We start from the raw sequence: 18772 nt of genomic DNA, 5'->3' as shown, positions 1-18772 counted from the left end.
ACCTTAGTCTCGTTAATCAAACTCCAGAGTGTCTGAACAACAAGGTAGCAAGCCTTTTACACCAGCACAGCACGAGGTTTGGGTGACCCGTAGGACTCCTGCAGTCACGCCCTCTGGTGGCAACTATATATAGCTACATACATAACATGGTCAACCATATCAAAGGTTACAGACAGGTCGAGAAGGATGAGGAGGGATCGTTTTCCATGGTCGCAATCATATAGGATGTCATTTGTGACTTTGATAAGGGCCATTTCAGTGCTGTGGCAGGGACGGCAACCTGATTGGAGGGGTTTAAACATGAAGGTGGGAAAGATGGGCAGATTTGGGAGGCGACCACACGTTCAAAGAGCTTGGAGAGGAAAGGGAGGTTGGAGATTGGGTGGTAGTTTGCAAGGACAGAGCGGTCAAAGGTTGTTTTTTTGAGGACGGGAGTGATGACAGCAGATTTGGAGAGGAGGGGGACAGTACCTGAGGAGAGGGAACAAGTAATATCAGCTAACCTGGGGGCCAGGAAGGGAAGTTGGGTGGTTAGCAGTTTGATGCGAATAGAGTTGAGGGAGCAGGAGGTGGATCTCATGAACAAGATGAGCTTGGAAATGGCATGAGGAGAGATAGGAGAGAAACTAGCTCACATACTCAAGTAGAAAACTTGTATCAGAGTAGGCTAACCAGCATGAGCACCGTGCACTTGGGTTATATAAACATTCCTATCATCAAAATTCTCATCCTTATGTTCAAATCTGTCCATGGCCTCGCCCCTCCCTATCTCCTATAATCTCCTCCAGCTCCACAACCCCCCCAAGATGTCTGCGCACCTCTAATTCTGCCCTCTTGAGCATCCATTATAATCGCTCAACCATTGGTGTCCGTGCCTTCTGTTGCCTAAGCCCCAAGCTTTGGAACTCCCTGTCTAACCCTCTCCGCCTCTCCTTCCTCCTTCAAGAAGACGCTCCTTAAAACCTACCTCTTTGACCAAGCTTTTGGTCACCTGCGCTTATTTTTACTTATGCAGCTCGGTGTCAAATGTTTCATCTCATAATACTCCCGTGAAGCGCCTTGGGACGTTTCACATTAAAGGCGCTATATAAATACAAGTTGTTATAAATACAAATTGTTGTGTTATATAAATGCTTCAGGTCAACAGAACTGACTGCAACAGCGCTTAGAGTGTTTATTGAATTATCTGGTTGCTATTATCTGTATTCTTTTTCCAAAATAACCCCTCAGGAGGCGCCCAGTGCAGGAAGATGCATTTCTGCTCCCTTCTCTCCTCGACCCGTGACGTCACCCACATTGTCTCCTCGACAAAGATGGCGGCGCCCGGTGGAGCCAGCAAATGAGGGCCGAGATCGGTGTCAGGTGGGCGAGGTCGGCGCCCGGAGGCGGCTCGGTGCCATGGTGTTGTCATGCTCCGCATATGGCTGCAAAAATCGGTACGACAAGGACCGGGGCGTTTCCTTCCACAGGTAGGGCCCAAGGAGCGGTGTCTGTGCGGGGAGGGGGGCGCCTGGTAGTCGCGGCTCTCTCTCTCTTCCTCTCTTCCTCTCTTCACACAGTCCCGGCCGCGATCCTGAAGCGCCAAAGTTCGGCGCTGATCGGTCGTGCTTTGAACGGCGCCGGATGAAAGGATGGTGCAGGAGCTGAGATGTGGAAGGCGATGAAATGGGAAGGGAAAGGGGTTTAGGGAGAGGGGACAGATCCAGGAGGGAGGGAGGAGGAGAGAGGTCCAGGAGGGAGAGAGGGAGGAGGAGAGAGGTCCAGGAGGGAGGGAGGGAGGGAGGGAGGAAGGAGGAGAGAGGTCCAGGAGGGAGGGAGGGAGGAGAGAGGTCCAGGAGGGAGGGAGGGAGGAGAGAGGTCCAGGAGGGAGGGAGGGAGGAGAGAGGTCCAGGAGGGAGGGAGGGAGGAGAGAGGTCCAGGAGGGAGGGAGGGAGGAGGAAGGAGGAGAGAGGTCCAGGAGGGAGGGAGGGGGGGGAGGAGAGAGGTCCAGGAGGGAGGGAGGGAGGAGGAAGGAGGAGAGAGGTCCAGGAGGGAGGGAGGGGGGGGAGGAGGAGAGGTCCAGGAGGGGGGGGAGGAGGAGAGGTGTCCAGGAGGGAGGGGGGGAGGAGGAGAGGTGTCCAGGAGGGAGGGGGGGAGGAGGAGAGGTGTCCAGGAGGGAGGGGGGGAGGAGGAGAGCGGTCCAGGAGGGAGGGAGGGAGGGGGGGGAGGAGGAGGATAGCGGTCCAGGAGGGAGGGTGGGGAGGAGGAGGAGAGCGGTCCAGGAGGGAGGGGGGAGGAGGGAGGGTGGGGAGGAGGAGGAGGAGGAGAGCGGTCCAGGAGGGAGGGGGGGAGGAGGAGAGCGGTCCAGGAGGGAGGGGGGGGAGGAGGAGAGCGGTCCAGGAGGGAGGGGGGAGGAGGAGAGCGGTCCAGGAGGGAGGGGGGGAGGAGGAGAGCGGTCCAGGAGGGAGGGGGGGAGGAGGAGAGCGGTCCAGGAGGGAGGGGGGAGGAGGAGAGCGGTCCAGGAGGGAGGGGGGGAGGAGAGCGGTCCAGGAGGGAGGGGGGGAGGAGGAGAGCGGTCCAGGAGGGAGGGGGGGAGGAGGAGAGCGGTCCAGGAGAGAGGGGGGGAGGAGGAGAGCGGTCCAGGAGGGAGGGGGGGAGGAGGAGGAGAGAGGTCCAGGAGGGAGGGGAGGAGGAGGAGAGAGGTCTAGGAGGGAGGGAGGAGGAGAAGAGAGGTCTGGGAGGGAGGGAGGAGGAGAAGAGAGGTCCAGGAGGGAGGGAGGGAGGAAGAGAGAGGTCCAGGAGGGAGGGAGGGAGGAGGAGAGAGGTGAGGGAGGGAGGGAGGAAGAGAGAGGTCCAGGAGGGAGGGAGGGAGGGAGGAGGGAGAGGTCCAGGAGGGAGGGAGAGAGGTCTGGGAGGGAGGGAGGGAGGAGGAAGAGAGAGGTCCGGGAGGGAGGGAGGGAGGAGGAGGAGGAGAGAGGTCCGGGAGGGAGGGAGGAGGAGGAGAGAGGTCCGGGAGGGAGGGAGGAGGAGGAGAGAGGTCCGGGAGGGAGGGAGGGAGGAGGAGGAGCGAGGTCCGGGAGGGAGGAGGAGGAGCGAGGTCCGGGAGGGAGGGAGGGAGGAGGAGGAGCGAGGTCCGGGAGGGAGGGAGGGAGGAGGAGGAGCGAGGTCCAGGAGGGAGGGAGGAGGAGGGAGGGAGGAAGAGAGAGGTTCAGGAGGGAGGGAGGAGGAGAGAGGTCCAGGAGGGAGGAGGAGGAGAGAGGTCTAGGAGGGAGGAGGAGGAGAGAGGTCTAGGAGGGAGGAGGAGGAGAGAGGTCCAGGAGGGAGGAGGAGGAGAGAGGTCCAGGAGGGAGGAGGAGGAGAGAGGTCCAGGAGGGAGGAGAGAGGTCCAGGAGGGAGGGAGGAGAGAGGTCCAGGAGGGAGGGAGGTCCAGGAGGGAGGGAGGGAGGAGGAGAGAGGTCCAGGAGGGAGGGAGGGAGGAGGAGAGAGGTCCAGGAGGGAGGGAGGGAGGGGGAGAGCGGTCCAGGAGGGAGGGAGGAGGTCCAGGAGGGAGGGAGGAGGAGAGAGGTCCAGGAGGGAGGAGGAGAGAGGTCCAGGAGGGATGGAGGGAGGAGGAGAGAGGTCCAGGAGGGAGGGAGGAGGAGAGGTCCAGGAGGGAGGGAGGGAGGAGGAGAGGTCCAGGAGGGAGGGAGGGAGGAGGAGAGGTCCAGGAGGGAGGGAGGGAGGAGGAGAGGTCCAGGAGGGAGGGAGGGAGGAGGAGAGAGGTCCAGGAGGGAGGGAGGGAGGAGGGGAGAGGTCCAGGAGGGAGGGAGGGAGGGAGGAGGAGAGAGGTCCAGGAGAGAGGGAGGGAGGAGGAGAGCGGGAGGAGGAGAGAGGTCCAGGTGGGACGGCGGGAGGGAGCAGGGAGATCCAGGAGGGAGGGAGGAGGAGAGAGAGGTCCGGGAGGGAGGAGGAGAGGGGTCCAGGAGGGAAGAGGAGAGAGGTCCAGGAGGGAGGGAGGGCGGAGGAGAGAGGTCCAGAAGGGAGGGAGAGCGGAGTAGAGAGGTCCAGAAGGGAGGGAGGGAGGGCGGAGGAGAGAGGTCCAGGAGGGAGGGAGGGCGGAGGAGAGAGGTCCAGAAGGGAGGGAGGGCGGAGTAGAGAGGTCCAGGAGGGAGGGCGGAGGAGAGAGGTCCAGGAGGGAGGGAGTAGGAGAGAGGTCCAGGAGGGAGGAGGAGAGAGGTGCAGGAGGGAGGGAGGGAGGAAGGGAGGAGGAGAGGTCCAGGAGGGAGGGAGGGAGGAGGAGAGAGGTCCAGGAGGGAGGGAGGGAGGAGGGGCGAGGTCCAGGAGGGAGGGAGGGAGGAGGAGAGAGGTCCAGGAGAGAGGGAGGGAGGAGGAGAAAGGTCCAGGTGGGACGGCGGGAGGGAGCAGGGAGATCCAGGAGGGAGGGAGGAGGAGAGAGAGGTCCGGGAGGGAGGAGGAGAGGGGTCCAGGAGGGAAGTCCAGGAGGGAGGGAGGGCGGAGGAGAGAGGTCCAGGAGGGAGGGAGGGCGGAGGAGAGAGATCCAGAAGGGAGGGAGGGCGGAGGAGGGAGGTCCAGGAGGGAGGGAGGGCGGAGGAGAGAGGTCCAGAAGGGAGGGAGGGCGGAGGAGAGAGGTCCAGGAGGGAGGGCGGAGGAGAGCGGTCCAGGAGGGAGGAGGAGAGAGGTCCAGGAGGGAGGGAGGAGGAGGGAGGGAGGAGGAGAGAGGTCCAGGAGGGAGGGAGGAGAGAGGTCCAGGAGGGAGGAGGAGAGAGATGCGGGAGGGAGGGAGGAGGAGAGAGGTTCAGGAGGAGAGATGTCCAGGAGGGAGGGAGTAGGAGAGAGGTCCAGGTGGGACGGAGGGAGGGAGGAGGAGAGGGGTCCAGGAGGGAGGGAGGGGAGGAGGAGGAGAGAGGTCCAGGAGGGAGGGAGGAGGAGAGAGATCCGGGAGGGAGGCAGCAGGAGAGAGGTCCGGGAGGCAGGAGGAGAGGGGTCCAGGAGGGAGGGAAGAGGAGAGATGTCCAGGAGGGACGGAGGGCGGGAGGAGGAGAGAGGTCCAGGAGGCAGGGAGGGAGGAGGAGAGAGGTCCAGGAAGGAGGGAGGGAGGAAGAGAGAGGTCCAGGAGGGAGGGAGGAGGAGAGAGGTGAGGGAGGGAGGGAGGAAGAGAGAGGTCCAGGAGGGAGGGAGGGAGGGAGGAGGGAGAGAGGTCCAGGAGGGAGGGAGAGAGGTCCGGGAGGGAGGGAGGGAGGAGGAGGAGAGAGGTCCGGGAGGGAGGGAGGAGGAGGAGAGAGGTCCGGGAGGGAGGGAGGAGGAGGAGAGAGGTCCGGGAGGGAGGGAGGGAGGAGGAGGAGCGAGGTCCAGGAGGGAGGGAGGAGGAGGGAGGGAGGAAGAGAGAGGTCCAGGAGGGAGGGTGGGAGGAGGGGAGAGGTCCAGGAGAGAGGTCCAGGAGGAGAGAGGTCCAGGAGGGAGGGGGGGGGAGGAGGTCCAGGAGGGAGGGGGGGGGAGGAGGTCCAGGAGGGAGGGGGGGGGAGGAGGTCCAGGAGGGAGGGGGGGAGGAGGAGGAGAGCGGTCCAGGAGGGAGGGGGGGAGAAGGAGAGCGGTCCAGGAGGGAGGGGGAAGGAGGAGAGCGGTCCAGGAGGGAGGGGTGGAGGAGGAGAGCGGTCCAGGAGGGAGGGAGGGAGGAGGAGAGCGGTCCAGGAGGGAGGGGGGGAGGAGGAGAGCGGTCCAGGAGGGAGGGGGGGAGGAGGAGAGAGGTCCGGGAGGGAGGGAGGAGGAGAAGAGAGGTCCAGGAGGGAGGGAGGAGGAGAAGAGAGGTCCAGGAGGGAGGGAGGAGGAGAGAGGTCCAGGAGGGAGGGAGGAAGAGAGAGGTCCAGGAGGGAGGGAGGGAGGGAGAGGTCCAGGAGGGAGGGAGGGAGGGAGAGGTCCGGGAGGGAGGAGGAGAGAGGTCCAGGAGGGTGGGAGGAGGAGAGGTCCAGGAGGGAGGGAGGAGGAGAGAGGTCCAGGAGGGAGGGAGAGGGAGGGAGAAGGAGAGAGGTCCAGGAGGGAGGGAGGAAGAGAGAGGTCCAGATGAAGGGAGGGAGGAAGAGAGAGGTCCAGAGGAAGGGAGGAAGGAGGAGAGAGGTCCGGGTGGGAGGAGGAGGAGAGAGGTCCGGGTGGGAGGAGGAGGAGAGAGGTCCGGGTGGGAGGAGGAGGAGAGAGGTCCGGGTGGGAGGAGGAGGAGAGAGGTCCGGGTGGGAGGAGGAGGAGAGAGGTCCGGGTGGGAGGAGGAGAGAGGTCCGGGTGGGAGTAGGAGGAGGAGAGAGGTCCGGGTGGGAGGAGGAGGAGGAGGAGAGAGGTCCGGGTGGGAGGAGTGGGAGGAGAGCGGTCCGGGTGGGAGGAGGAGAGAGGTCCGAGGAGGAGGAGGAGCGAGGTACCGGGTGGGAGGAGGAGGAGGAGCGAGGTCCGGGTGGGAGGAGGAGGAGGAGAGAGGTTCGGGTGGGAGGAGGAGAGAGGTCCGGGTGGGAGGAGGAGGAGGAGAGCGGTCCGGGTGGGAGGAGGAGAGAGGTCCGAGGAGGAGGAGGAGCGAGGTACCGGGTGGGAGGAGGAGGAGGAGCGAGGTCCGGGTGGGAGGAGGAGGAGGAGAGAGGTTCGGGTGGGAGGAGGAGAGAGGTCCGGGTGGGAGGAGGAGGAGGAGAGAGGTCCGGGTGGGAGGAGGAGGAGGAGGGAGGTCCGGGTGGGAGGAGGAGGAGGAGAGAGGTCCAGGAGAGAGGTGAGAGGTCCGGGATGGAAGGAGGGAGGAGGTGAGAGGTCCGGGATGGCGGGAGGGAGGAGGAGAGAGGTCCGGGAGGGAGGGAGGAGGAGGAGAGAGGTCCTGGAGGGAGGGAGGGAGGGAGGAGGAGGAGAGAGGTCCTGGAGGGAGGGAGGGAGGAAGAGGAGAGAGGTCCGGGAGGGAGGGAGGAGGAGGAGCGAGGTCCAGGAGGGAGGAAGGAGGAGAGAGGTCCAGGAGGGAGGGAGGGAGGAGGAGAGAAGTCCAGGAGGGAGGGAGGGAGGTGGAGAGAGGTCCAGGAGGGAGGAGGAGGAGGAGAGAGGTCCAGGAGGGAGGGAGGGAGGAGGAGAGAGGTCCAGGAGGAAGGGAGGAGGAAGGGAGGAGGAGAGCGGTCCAGGAAGAGGGAGGGAGGGAGGAGGAGAGAGGTCCAGGAGGGAGGGAGGGGGAGAGCGGTCCAGGAGGGAGGGAGGGAGGGAGGAGGTCCAGGAGGGAGGGAGGAAGGGAGGAGAGAGGTCCAGGAGGGAGGGAGGAGGAGAGGTCCAGGAGGGAGGGAGTGAGGAGGAGAGAGGTCCAGGAGGGAGGGAGGGAGGAGGGGAGAGGTCCAGGAGGGAGGGAGGGAGGGAGGGAGGAGGGGAGAGGTCCAGGAGGGAGGGAGGGAGGGAGAGAGGAGGAGAGAGGTCCAGGAGAGAGGGAGGGAGGAGGAGAGCGGGAGGAGGAGAGAGGTCCAGGTGGGACGTAGGGAGGGAGGAGGAGAGGCGTCCAGGAGGGAGGGAGGGGAGGAGGAGGAAAGAGGTCCAGGAGGGAGGGAGGTCGGAGGAGAGAGGTCCAGGAGGGAGGGCGGAGGAGAGAGGTCCAGGAGGGAGGAGGAGAGAGGTCCAGGAGGGAGGGAGGGAGGGAGGGAGGAGAGGTGTCCAGGAGGGAGGGAGGAGAGGTGTCCAGGAGGGAGGGAGGAGAGAGGTCCAGGAGGGAGGAGGAGAGAGGTGCAGGAGGGAGGGAGGGAGGAGGAGAGAGGTTCAGGAGGGAGGGAGTAGGAGAGAGGTCCAGGTGGGACGGAGGGAGGGAGGGAGGAGGAGAGGGGTCCAGGAGGGAGGGGAGGAGGAGGAGAGAGGCCCAGGAGGGAGGGAGGAGGAGAGAGATCCGGGAGGGAGGCAGGAGGAGAGAGGTCCGGGAGGCAGGAGGAGAGGGGTCCAGGAGGGAGGCAGGGAGGGAAGAGGAGAGATGTCCAGGAGGGACGGAGGGTGGGAGGTTGAGAGAGGTCCAGGAGGCAGGGAGGGAGGAGGAGAGAGGTCCAGGAGGGAGGGAGGGAGGAGGAGAGAGGTCCAGGAGGGAGGGAGGAGGAGAGAGGTCCAGGAGGGAGGGTGGGAGGAGGGGAGAGGTCCATGAGGGAGGGAGGAGGAGAGAGGTCCAGGAGGGAGGAGGAGAGAGGTCCAGGAGGGAGGAGGAGAGAGGTCCAGGAGGGAGGAGGAGAGAGGTCCAGGAGGGAGGGAGGAAGGGAGGAGGAGAGAGGTCCAGGAGGGAGGGAAGGAGGAGAGAGGTCCAGGAGGGAGGGGGGGGGGGAGGAGGTCCAGGAGGAAGGGGGGGAGGAGGAGAGCGGTCCAGGAGGGAGGGGGGGAAGAGGAGAGCGGTCCAGGAGGGAGGGGGGGAGGAGGAGAGCGGTCCAGGAGGGAGGGGGGGAGGAGGAGAGCGGTCCAGGAGGGAGGGGGGAGGTGGAGAGAGGTCCAGGAGGGAGGGAGGAGGAGAAGAGAGGTCCAGGAGGGAGGGAGGAGGAGAGAGGTCCAGGAGGGAGGGAGGAGGAGAGAGGTCCAGGAGGGAGGGAGGGAGGAAGAGAGAGGTCCAGGAGGGAGGGAGGGAGGAGGGAGAGGTCCAGGAGGGAGGGAGGAAGGAAGAGAGAGGTCCAGGAGGGAGGGAGGAGGAGAGAGGTCCAGGAGGGAGGGAGGAGGAGAGAGGTCCAGGAGGGAGGGAGAAGGAGAGAGGTCCAGGAGGGAGGGAGGGAGGAAGAGAGACGTCCAGAGGAAGGGAGGGAGGAGGAGAGAGGTCCAGGAGGGAGGGAGGAGGAGAGAGGTCCAGGAGGGAGGGAGGAGGAGAGAGGTCCGGGTGGGAGGAGGAGGAGAGAGGTCCGGGTGGGAGGAGGAGGAGAGAGGTCCGGGTGGGAGGAGAAGGAGAGGTCCGGGTGGGAGGAGGAGGAGGAGAGAGGTCCGGTTGGGAGGAGGAGGAGAGAGGTCCGGATGGGAGGAGGAGGAGAGAGGTCCGGGTAGGAGGAGGGAGGTCCGGGTGGGAGGAGGAGGAGGAGAAAGGTCCGGGTGGGAGGAGTGGGAGGAGAGAGGTCCGGGTGGGAGGAGGAGGAGGAGAGGTCCGGGTGGGAGGAGGAGGAGAGAGGTCCGGGTGGGAGGAGGAGGAGGAGGAGGAGGAGGAGAGAGGTCCGGGTGGGAGGAGGAGGAGGAGAGCGGTCCGGGTGGGAGGAGGAGAGAGGTCCGGGTGGGAGGAGGAGAGAGGTCCGGGTGGGAGGAGGAGGAGGAGAGAGGTCCGGGTAGGAGGAGGAGGAGGAGGAGGAGGAGGAGGAGGGAGGTCCGGGTGGGAGGAGGAGGAGGAGAGAGGTCCGGGTGGGAGGAGGAGGAGAGAGGTCCGGGTGGGAGGAGGAGGAGGGAGGTCCGGGTGGGAGGAGGAGGAGAGAGGTGAGAGGTCCGGGATGGAAGGAGGGAGGAGGTGAGAGGTCCGGGATGGCGGGAGGGAGGAGGAGAGAGGTCCGGGAGGGAGGGAGGAGGAGGAGGAGGAGAGAGGTCCTGGAGGGAGGGAGGGAGGAAGAGGAGAGGAGTCCGGGAGGGAGGGAGGAGGAGCGAGGTCCAGGAGGGAGGAGGAGGAGGAGAGAGGTCCAGGAGGGAGGGAGGGAGGAGGAGAGAGGTCCAGGAGGAAGGGAGGAGGAGAGAGGTCCAGGAGAGAGGGAGGGAGGGAGGAGGAGAGAGGTCCAGGAAGGAGGGAGGGAGGGGGAGAGCGGTCCAGGAGGGAGGGAGGGAGGAGGTCCAGGAGGGAGGGAGGAAGGGAGGAGAGAGGTCCAGGAGGGAGTGAGGAGGAGAGAGGTCCAGGAGGGAGGGAGTGAGGAGGAGAGAGGTCCAGGAGGGAGGGAGGGAGGAGGGGAGAGGTCCAGGAGGGAGGGAGGGAGAGAGGAGGAGAGAGGTCCAGGAGAGAGGGAGGGAGGGAGGAGGAGAGCGGGAGGAGGAGAGAGGTCCAGGTGGGACGGCGGGAGGGAGCAGGGAGATCCAGGAGGGAGGGCGGAGGAGAGAGGTCCGGGAGGGAGAAGGAGAGGGGTCCAGGAGGGAAGAGGAGAGAGGTCCAGGAGGGAGGGAGGGCGGAGGAGAGAGGTCCAGGAGGGAGGGAGGGCGGAGGAGAGAGGTCCAGGAGGGAGGGAGGGAGGAGAGATGTCCAGGAGGGAGGGAGGAGAGAGGTCCAGGAGGGAGGAGGAGAGAGGTCCAGGAGGGAGGGAGGGAGGAGGAGAGAGGTCCAGGAGGGAGGGAGTAGGAGAGAGGTCCAGGTGGGACGGAGGGAGGGAGGAGGAGAGGGGTCCAGGAGGGAGGGAGGGGAGGAGGAGGAGAGAGGTCCAGGAGAGAGGGAGGGAGGGAGGAGGAGAGCGGGAGGAGGAGAGAGGTCCAGGTGGGACGGCGGGAGGCAGGTGGTGCAGCTGCCAAGCTCTATGCAGAGATACCAATGTATAGCGGCACTGCAGAATTCAGACAACGCGCGGTGCTAACGCTGTCCACCGTATAGACAACGCGCGGTGCTAACGCTGTCCACCGTATAGACAACGCGCGGTGCTAACGCTGTCCACCGTATAGACAACGCGCGGTGCTAACGCTGTCCACCGTATAGACAACGCGCAGTGCTAACGCTGTCCACATCATCGGGTGGCCAGGTGCATGCGCAGAAGGATGATGTCATCGAGTCAGCCAGACGTACCCACAATGTGCCGTTAATTGTCCTGAGAAAGAAAACACTTTACTAAGGTCTTCTCTCTAACAATCTTTCTAAAACTTGATTAAAGGTTTCCCCTGAAACGACCAGAGCTCTGTAAGAAGTGGCTGGCTGCAGTAAGGAGACGTAATTTTACACCCACCAAAAACAGCAATCTTTGCTCAGAACATTTCACAATGGACTGTTTTAGAAAGAACTGTAACAACAAAATACTGGAAGAAAATGCTGTGCCATCCATATTCTGCTTTACCCGACCGAATCAGCAGTCAAAGGTAGCGTTTTCATTATTCAATTACAATGCAGAATGAGTTGATTGATGTTAGTAGTTTTGAATGTAGCCCTGTCATTTTAATTGCAGATACCTGTAATACATTTTTTACGACACCATGCTACAGATTAATAAACAACAGTTCCAACAGTTATCCCATTCCATACAGTTTTAACTTAAATTTGTATTGCATGGAATTTCTGATCCAGATACATCAATTTCCTAGTTATTTGTGTGTTAAATACAATAATGATTCTTTCATATCAAAAGGCCAGCAGCAGATATTTAGCACACACAGCCATGAAATGAATGATCAGTTCATCAGTTTTTGGTGGTGGTGATTGATTGGAGGAATGTTAGCCAAGACACTGGGAAGTTCTCTCTTCTTTGAATAGTGTCATGGATTCTTTAACATCCACCTTAATAATCAGAGCAGAGAAATGGGGCCTTGGTTTAATGGGCAAGCATTTGCTGGAGCAGGGCATCTCGCAGCATGCCTGGTTAGTTAGACTTTTTCCTGCACCCTTGAGCTCAATTCTTTTGCCCATGGAAGTGTGGCCAGGGCATCTGGGTCCTTAATGAATAATAGGACTAATAGTGTATCTCCTTAACCAATGAGATTTAAGGATTGACAGGAAGGCGGGTGAATTAGTGGTTGAATTTGTCAAATCGGGTACAGAACGAGAAATAGAGAGAGAGTAAGAGTTTAGAGAGAAAGGGAAAGTAAGAATTATTTTTTTTAATTAACATTTCTAAAATCTCCAACAACAGTTCACTATCTGAAGGAATGAGACTCCACACTTTTAATTATTCACTTTCTGGTTCAAATTATGCACTCACTCCTTCCTCCAGAAACAAGTGCTTGTGGTTCAGTGACAGTAATTAGAACTTTGCATGTTATATAGTATTACAAAGTAGAGAAGAGAGGAAGAAGAGATGTGGAATTTTAATTTTTAATTAGCTCAAAATATATAAATCCTAATAAACAAATGTTGTGACACAGGATTATGAGGGAGAGCCTTGGATGTTCTCTTCTGCTCTTTCCCCATTCCAAAAGTACTTCATAGGCTATGTCCGGTGGTCATGAAAAGCATTATATAAATGCAAGTCTTATACTAGCTATATTAGGCACATTGTGCTATTGTAAATTAAACCCCACTTCTGTGTATTAAAAAAAATATTTTATTCAGATTTGCTTAATGTTATAGTTCAGGCTTTCTCCCAATACTTTTGCTTTTACTAGTGTTAATAACTAGTTAGCATTTTACATAAAGCAGAACTGAAGCCTGCCTCTTCCCACTGCGTGGGTTATTGTATCCTAGGTCTAGCAATTAACTCTGAAAATCATGATAAATCTCTCACTGGAAGATGCATTCTCCTGTCAAGTGAGATGGAAGAAAATGCCACAACATTAGACAGTTATGTACAGGCTAAGCTGCTAATGTGTCGATGATTTATTTATAGCTAAAGGAATACGTAGAAACAAACATCCTCCTCGGCGACTTCAACGCCAAAGTCGGTAAGAACACAGATCTCTGGGAAGGCGTGATCGACAGAGAAAGGGTAGGGAAAACCAACTCCAGCGGTACTCTGCTCCTGACAAAATGCCTAGAACACGATCTTGTCATCACCAATACTGTGTTCCGTCAGAGGGACAAGTACAAGGCATCATGGCAACACCCTTGCTCTAAGCATTGGCACCTGCTCGACAACGTCATCGTCCGAGTGAGAGAGCGCAAGGATGTGCGCATCACCTGCGCCGTGGCAGGAGCCGACGAGTGCTGGATGTCTAATCCGCTCCGTCATTAACATCATCATAGCCCCAAAGAAGCGACAGCAACAGAAACATGCCACAGAAAAATCAACGCCCGGGGCACTCAAAGACCCAGTTAAGAAAGCCCTATATAGCCAGCGCCTGACTACCAACCTGGCAACCATCAATGACCCCGAGACTCAGTGCTCACAGTGCCTGGTCTGCCCTCAAGGCCTCCATAACCAGCGCCTGCGAAGAGACACTCGGTCACTCAACCAGGAAACGCCAAGACTGGCCTGACGAGAACGACCAGGAGATCCAGGAACTAATAAGCCACAAGCGCAAGGCATTTCTGAACTTAAAGCAGCAACCCAACTCTGGAGCAGCAAAGCAGCTCTATAGGCTGCTAAAGGCCGAGGTCCAACAAAAAACCCGCGACCTAAAGAATAGATGGTGGGTGGAGAAAGCACAGGAAATCCAACAGCTGGCCGACCACCATGACGTGCGAGGATTCTTCAGCGCAGTCAAGGCCTCACCCCACTGCTGGCCAAGGACGGAGAGGCACTCATTAAGGACACCAAGGCAGCCAGAGCCCGCTGGAAGTAGCATTTCGAATATCTTCTCAACCGAGACTCTGCCTTTGACACGAGTGTCCTAGACTCCATCCCGCAGCATGTTACCCACCACCATCTCCGCAAAATCCCAGCCCTGCACGAGATAGAAAAGGCCATCCGTCAGCTCAACAACAACAAGGCATCAGGAGCAGATGGAATCCCTACTGAGGCACTAAAGTATGGCGGAGAAGCACTATTGGCACGAATACATGACCTCAGCTCTCTCATCTAGAAGGAGGAGAGCATGCCAGGAGATATCAGAGATGCCGTAATCGTGACCATCTTCAAAAAAGGGGACAAGTCCGAATGCGGGAACTACAGAGGAATCTCTCTGCTGTCGACCACTGGGAAAGTCATCGCAAGTATCCTCCTCAGCCGTCTTCTCCCTGTGGCTGAAGAGCTCCTCCCAGAGTCACAATGCGGATTCCGTCTACTAAGAGGTACAACAGACATGATCTTCACCACGCGACAAAGGCCCTTGACACTGTCAACCGTGAGGAACTATGGAGCGTCCTCCTCCGTTTCGGCTGCCCCCAAAGGTTTGTCGCCATCTTCCGCCTACTCCACAACAACATGCAAGCCATGATCCTGACCAATGGATCTACCACAGACCCAATCCATGTCTGGACCAGGGTCAAGCAGGGCTGCGTCATCACACCAACATTCTTCTCGATCGATCTTGCTGCAATGCTCCATCTCACTATCAACAAGCTCCCCTATAGAACCAGTGGGAACCTGTTCAGCCTATGTCGTCTCCAGGCTAGATCCAAGGACGTCCCATCCTCTGTCATCGAACTACATTGTGCGCAGACGCAAGTGTCGTCCATGTAGTCAGAGGCGGAACTCCAAGCCATCGTCAACAGCTACGAAAGCATGGGCCTTACGCTAAACATCATTAAGACAAAGGTCCTCCACCAACTTGACACCGCCACACAGCACTGCCCCCTAGTCATCAAAATCCACGGCTTGCCTTTGACGACGTGGACCATTTTCCATACCTTGGGAGTTAACTATCGGCAAGGGCAGCATCGATGACGAGGTCCAACACTGCCTCCAGTGTGCCAGCGCAGTCTTCGGTCGCCTGAGGGAGAGGGTGTTTGAAGACCAGGACCTCAAATCTGGCATCAAGCTTATGGTCTACAGGGCTGTAGTGATATCTGCCATCCTATATGGCTCAGAGATGTGGGCTATATACAGCAGGCACCTCAAAGCTCTGGAGAAGTACCACTAGTGTTGCCTCTGCAAGATCCTGCAAATCCACTGGGAGGATAGACGCACCAATGTCAGTGTTCTCGCTCAGGCCAGCATCGAAGCACTGACCACACTCGACCAGCTCTGTTAGGCAGGCCACGTCGTCCGCATGCTTAACACAAGACTCCCAAAGCAAGCGCTCTACTTGGAACTCCTACATGGCAAGTGAGCCCCAGGTGGGCAGAGGAAACTCCTCAAGGACACCCTCAAGGCCTTCTTGATGAAGTGTAACATTCCCATCGACACCTGGGAGTCCCTAGCCCAAGACCGCCCAAAGTGGAGGAAGAGCATCCGAGAGGGCACTGAGCACCTCGAGTCTCGTTGCCGAGAGCATGCAAAAACCAAGCGCAGGCAGCGGAAGGAGCGTGCAGCAACTGAGGCTCTCCACACACTCTTTTCTTCAACCACTGTCTACCCCACCTGCGACAGAGACTGTAATTCCTACATTGAACTGTACAGCCACCTGAGAACTCACGAGTGGAAGCAAGACTTCCTCCATTTCGAGGGACTGTCTATGATGATGATGGAGCTAAAGGAATGCGTAGAAGCAAGAAAAAAAAAATCACAAAATACTAACCGATTAATTAAACTTACACTGTAAATACTGGGCGGAGTGCTTAAAAACATGCTCTTTTCCAGCTTGCATTTATAAAGTGTCTTTCACCACCACCAGATGTCTCAAAGCGCTTTTACGGCCAATGAAGTACTTTTGGAGTGCAGTCACTGTTGTAATGTGCTTAGATACGCATGTGGTTTGTTTGGCAGGTTGTTAGGGAGCACTGGTCTCTTCTATCCACCTCAGCTCACAGCTGTTGGCTATCCTGGTGTATTATAGCCTGCTTTGACACTAGATTGTATTTTTCATCTGACAACATGCTGAATTCATTAGTGTTTTATTATGCTATCCCAGCATCAAAGGAAATCCCTTTATCACCTGCCCGGTTCCTGCCGATTGTGTCTCTATCTTCCATTCTGAAGCTTATTGGAGAAATATGCCTCCCTTTGAATGTTAATTGCTAGAAACACAAGATAATAATGGATGAGGAAAGCCATGATCTCCGGAAGCTGGATCTGTTTATGCGAGAAAAGCATAGACTTTTGTCGATTTGACTCGTGGGTCTGTCATTGCCTCTATCTGTTTGATTGCCCGTTTTGAATACGGGCAGCACATTAATCTACTGGTACCTTTCCAGTGTCCAGTGACTCACCTGGTGCTTCACTAATCTCGCCCCATCTACAAACACACATTCCTGTTTTTGTTGTCTGACACATCAGCATTTGATGTAGTAACCAAAACAATGCAGAAATTAAACTGTGTTTCACCCAAAATTAATCTCAAAATCTGTTGATTTATAGTATCAAATCAAAAAACATAACCTCAAATTTCATAATGTTAAACACAATACTCGATGGGTTAGACTTTTTGATAAAGCATATATGCTATAAAATGTGCTGTATTTTGCAATTTTATTTATTAATATAAGTTATGTTGTACTTTAACAAATATTGAAGTATGACATAACAACCGATTGGATTCGACAAAAGGTTGTAGTTTCTGGGGGTTTTAGACCTCTGTTACAAATATACTAAGCTTTAAATTTACTGAGCTTTAAATTTACTATCACTGAATATTGAAAGCATATATTCAGAACTGTTAATCTATTATTCACTGTATTGATAGAAGTTAGAAATGGCGATACCAAGTGCCCAACCTCGTGCAGCAGAGAGAATTACAGAAGAATCTGCATTGAAGCAAGCACATGGTCTCCTAACTGTTTACGACCACAGCTACAGTGTTGGAGATGCGTGTTTGCAGAAGAAAAAGATTCAGCAGTTGGAAGAACAGAACGAGAAACTGAAGAAGAAATTGAAATTCTTACAGCAGAAGTCTCGCCGCCAAGAGCAACGATTACAGAGAATGAAGAAGCTATTACAGGAACTTAATACACAAGAGATATTACCACATCAAAACTGTGTGATCTTAAATGAAAGTTTGTATGAAGTGATTGAAGTTTAAATGTAAAAATGTTTACTAGTACATTTATTAAATGGCAGATAGTGTAGAAACATAGCCAAGTATCTTTACTACCCAAGATCGAGGGAGGGAGATGACTAGCAAAATGCCTCAGCGGTCAATGCTCGGCAATTATTGTTTACATTGTACATAAATGATTTTAAATAGGAACAGCTGACTAAATTTGCTGATGGTACAATGTAGGAGTAGGGGACTGCAAATAACAGAACAAGCAGCCCAACTACAGAGGACTATGCGGCAATGCACTAACAAGTTTAGTATGGCCAATAAAGCAATGTGATGAGATTAGGGAAGTGGACTGAGCAGTAAAAATATAAGATGGACAATAGTAGAAGGACACCAGAGCTCTAGGGCTACTGATAAACAGCTCACCCAAACTATCAGTGTGTGACAGCAATAAAGACAAACTGGATCTTTGGATGTAGAGCCAGAGGGATAGAAAGAAGTCCCTGCAAGTGACTGACATTTCACAGAGCACTGATTCATCCCTGCATGTACAGTTCTGGTCACTGTACTACAGTGGAGGATATCCTGGCTTTGTACAGTGGAGGCAACTAAACCAATACGGGAGGATTGGGGATCTGAGCTAATGTAAACACGATAAAACTTGATGTTAGACTTTTTGATAAAGCATATATGCTTTAAAATGTGCTATCTTTTGCATTTTTATTGAATTAATATAAGATATGTTGTACTTTACCAACTATTGAAGTATGACATAAATAACTCGAGCTCAGAAAAGGGAAAATGAACAGACAGTTTAGATTTAACAACTTCTCACACACGGTGCGGTGCAGAGGGTGTGAAACAGAAACGAGGCATTCAGCCATCAAACTGCACTGATGCTGTCCGTGACCACCCAGTCTAATTCCATTCTCTTGCTTGCTCCACATACAATTAATCGTGCCTCTTTTCCAAGCAATGATTTAATTCCCTTTTTAGAAGTATTTACGGACTGCTTCAACTATTTTGTGGCAGAGAATTCCCCATTCTAATCACCCTCTGAAGTTTTATTTTAACCATCTTAATTCTCTCTAATTATGTTAAATTTGTGCCCTTTCATTATGGCTCTCTGACCAGTGGAAACAGTCGATCATTACCCTTATCATAAGAAATAGGAGCAGAAGTAGGCCATCTGGCCCCTCGAGCCAGCTCTGCCATTCAATGAGATCATGGCTGATCTGATCCTGGCCCCAATTCCACTTCCCTGCCTGCTCTCCATAACCCTTAACTTCCTTATATTTCAAAAATCTGTATCTCCAAGTTAAATATATTCATAATCATTGAAATCCTTTATCAGTTCACCCCTTAATCCCTCAGTTCTAGTGAAAGAACGTAAAACTTCTCAAGTCTTTGTAACTGTAACCCCTCATCCATTGTAACATTGCAGTGAATCTTTACCAGTTTCCATTATTTTTATAAGCTTCCTATATAATGTGTCCAAGATTGTGCACAATATTCCAACTGTAGCCTAACTAAAGGTCTTGTACAGGTTGAATATGACCTACTTGCATTTATACTTTGTGTCTCCAGCTACAAAACCAAGGATTGCATTTGCCAGCCTTAATGGCCTTATCTACTTGCATTCCCACCTTTGATGACCTATACACCAAGGACCCTCGGCTCCTCTACTCCATGCCCTTCAAAGTATGATTCCTTTCCATTTTCCTGGTGTTCGAGGGAAACAAAAATAGAGTATAGTTTGTCTTTGAACTTTGGAACTGCGGTGGTTTTTTTGGTCCTGTAAAGTCTTAACCACATTTTCAAAAACTGCAAGTTGTATATGAAAAGGTCTTTGCGCAATTAGCTGAGTCACTTGATTATTTCAGTATAACGTGGTTAAAAATTGTAATCCAATGTAGTATCTGAGAAACTAAGTCCCTGGACAGCTATGCAGAATTTGATTCTGAAAATATTGGCAAACATCATAATCATGTAATAAAAACACAGTTTGACTTATTCTATCATCCAAATGAATGGTCTCGATAATCCATGTTTTACATGATTTTGTACCACGGGGAAGGAGTTCCTGAGTTTGGTAGTTGTATGGGCAAGATCCTGAGGGTCAGAATCTGTGTCATGATTTGGGGTTAATATGCTAGATATTTTCTTAGGTATTCACTGGTCACTCCTGTAAAACAACTTCTCTTCCTCTATGATCTAGTGTGTCTTT

At 55.4% G+C, this 18772-nt stretch overlaps 1 protein-coding gene across 3 annotated transcripts; it reads left to right on the top strand.

Annotated features, from left to right (window-relative positions):
- The first annotated feature begins 1291 nt into the window (after positions 1-1291).
- Positions 1292-18558, top strand: thap1 (THAP domain containing, apoptosis associated protein 1). 3 transcript variants are annotated; one of them, XM_070872295.1, is made up of 3 exons: positions 1292-1469; positions 10749-10950; positions 16246-18558. In XM_070872295.1, the coding sequence occupies exons 1-3, from the start codon at positions 1399-1401 to the stop codon at positions 16579-16581; spliced, it is 609 nt and encodes a 202-aa protein (XP_070728396.1). In that variant the 5' UTR covers positions 1292-1398; the 3' UTR covers positions 16582-18558. The 3 variants fall into 3 exon arrangements, with proteins under 3 accessions (XP_070728396.1, XP_070728404.1, XP_070728390.1); XM_070872303.1 differs by lacking the exon at positions 16246-18558 and adding an exon at positions 12411-16238 and having other exon boundaries at positions 1292-1436; XM_070872289.1 differs by lacking the exon at positions 16246-18558 and adding an exon at positions 12411-16238.
- The last annotated feature ends 214 nt before the right edge of the window (positions 18559-18772 follow it).

This window comes from Pristiophorus japonicus, chromosome 2 (genome assembly GCF_044704955.1).
Source record: "Pristiophorus japonicus isolate sPriJap1 chromosome 2, sPriJap1.hap1, whole genome shotgun sequence".
NCBI lineage: Eukaryota > Metazoa > Chordata > Chondrichthyes > Pristiophoridae > Pristiophorus > Pristiophorus japonicus.
This window is presented reverse-complemented; position numbering and strand designations above follow the sequence as displayed.

Excerpts from the sequence above, each read along its gene's own strand:
- thap1 (XM_070872289.1), top strand. The coding sequence starts at position 1,399 with ATGGTGTTGTCATGCTCCGCATATGGCTGCAAAAATCGGTACGACAAG. Across the intron at positions 1,470-10,748 it reads CGGGGCGTTTCCTTCCACAG|GTTTCCCCTGAAACGACCAG; the intron begins GTAGGGCCCAAG and ends ACTTGATTAAAG. Across the intron at positions 10,951-12,410 it reads GACCGAATCAGCAGTCAAAG|CTAAAGGAATACGTAGAAAC; the intron begins GTAGCGTTTTCA and ends ATTTATTTATAG.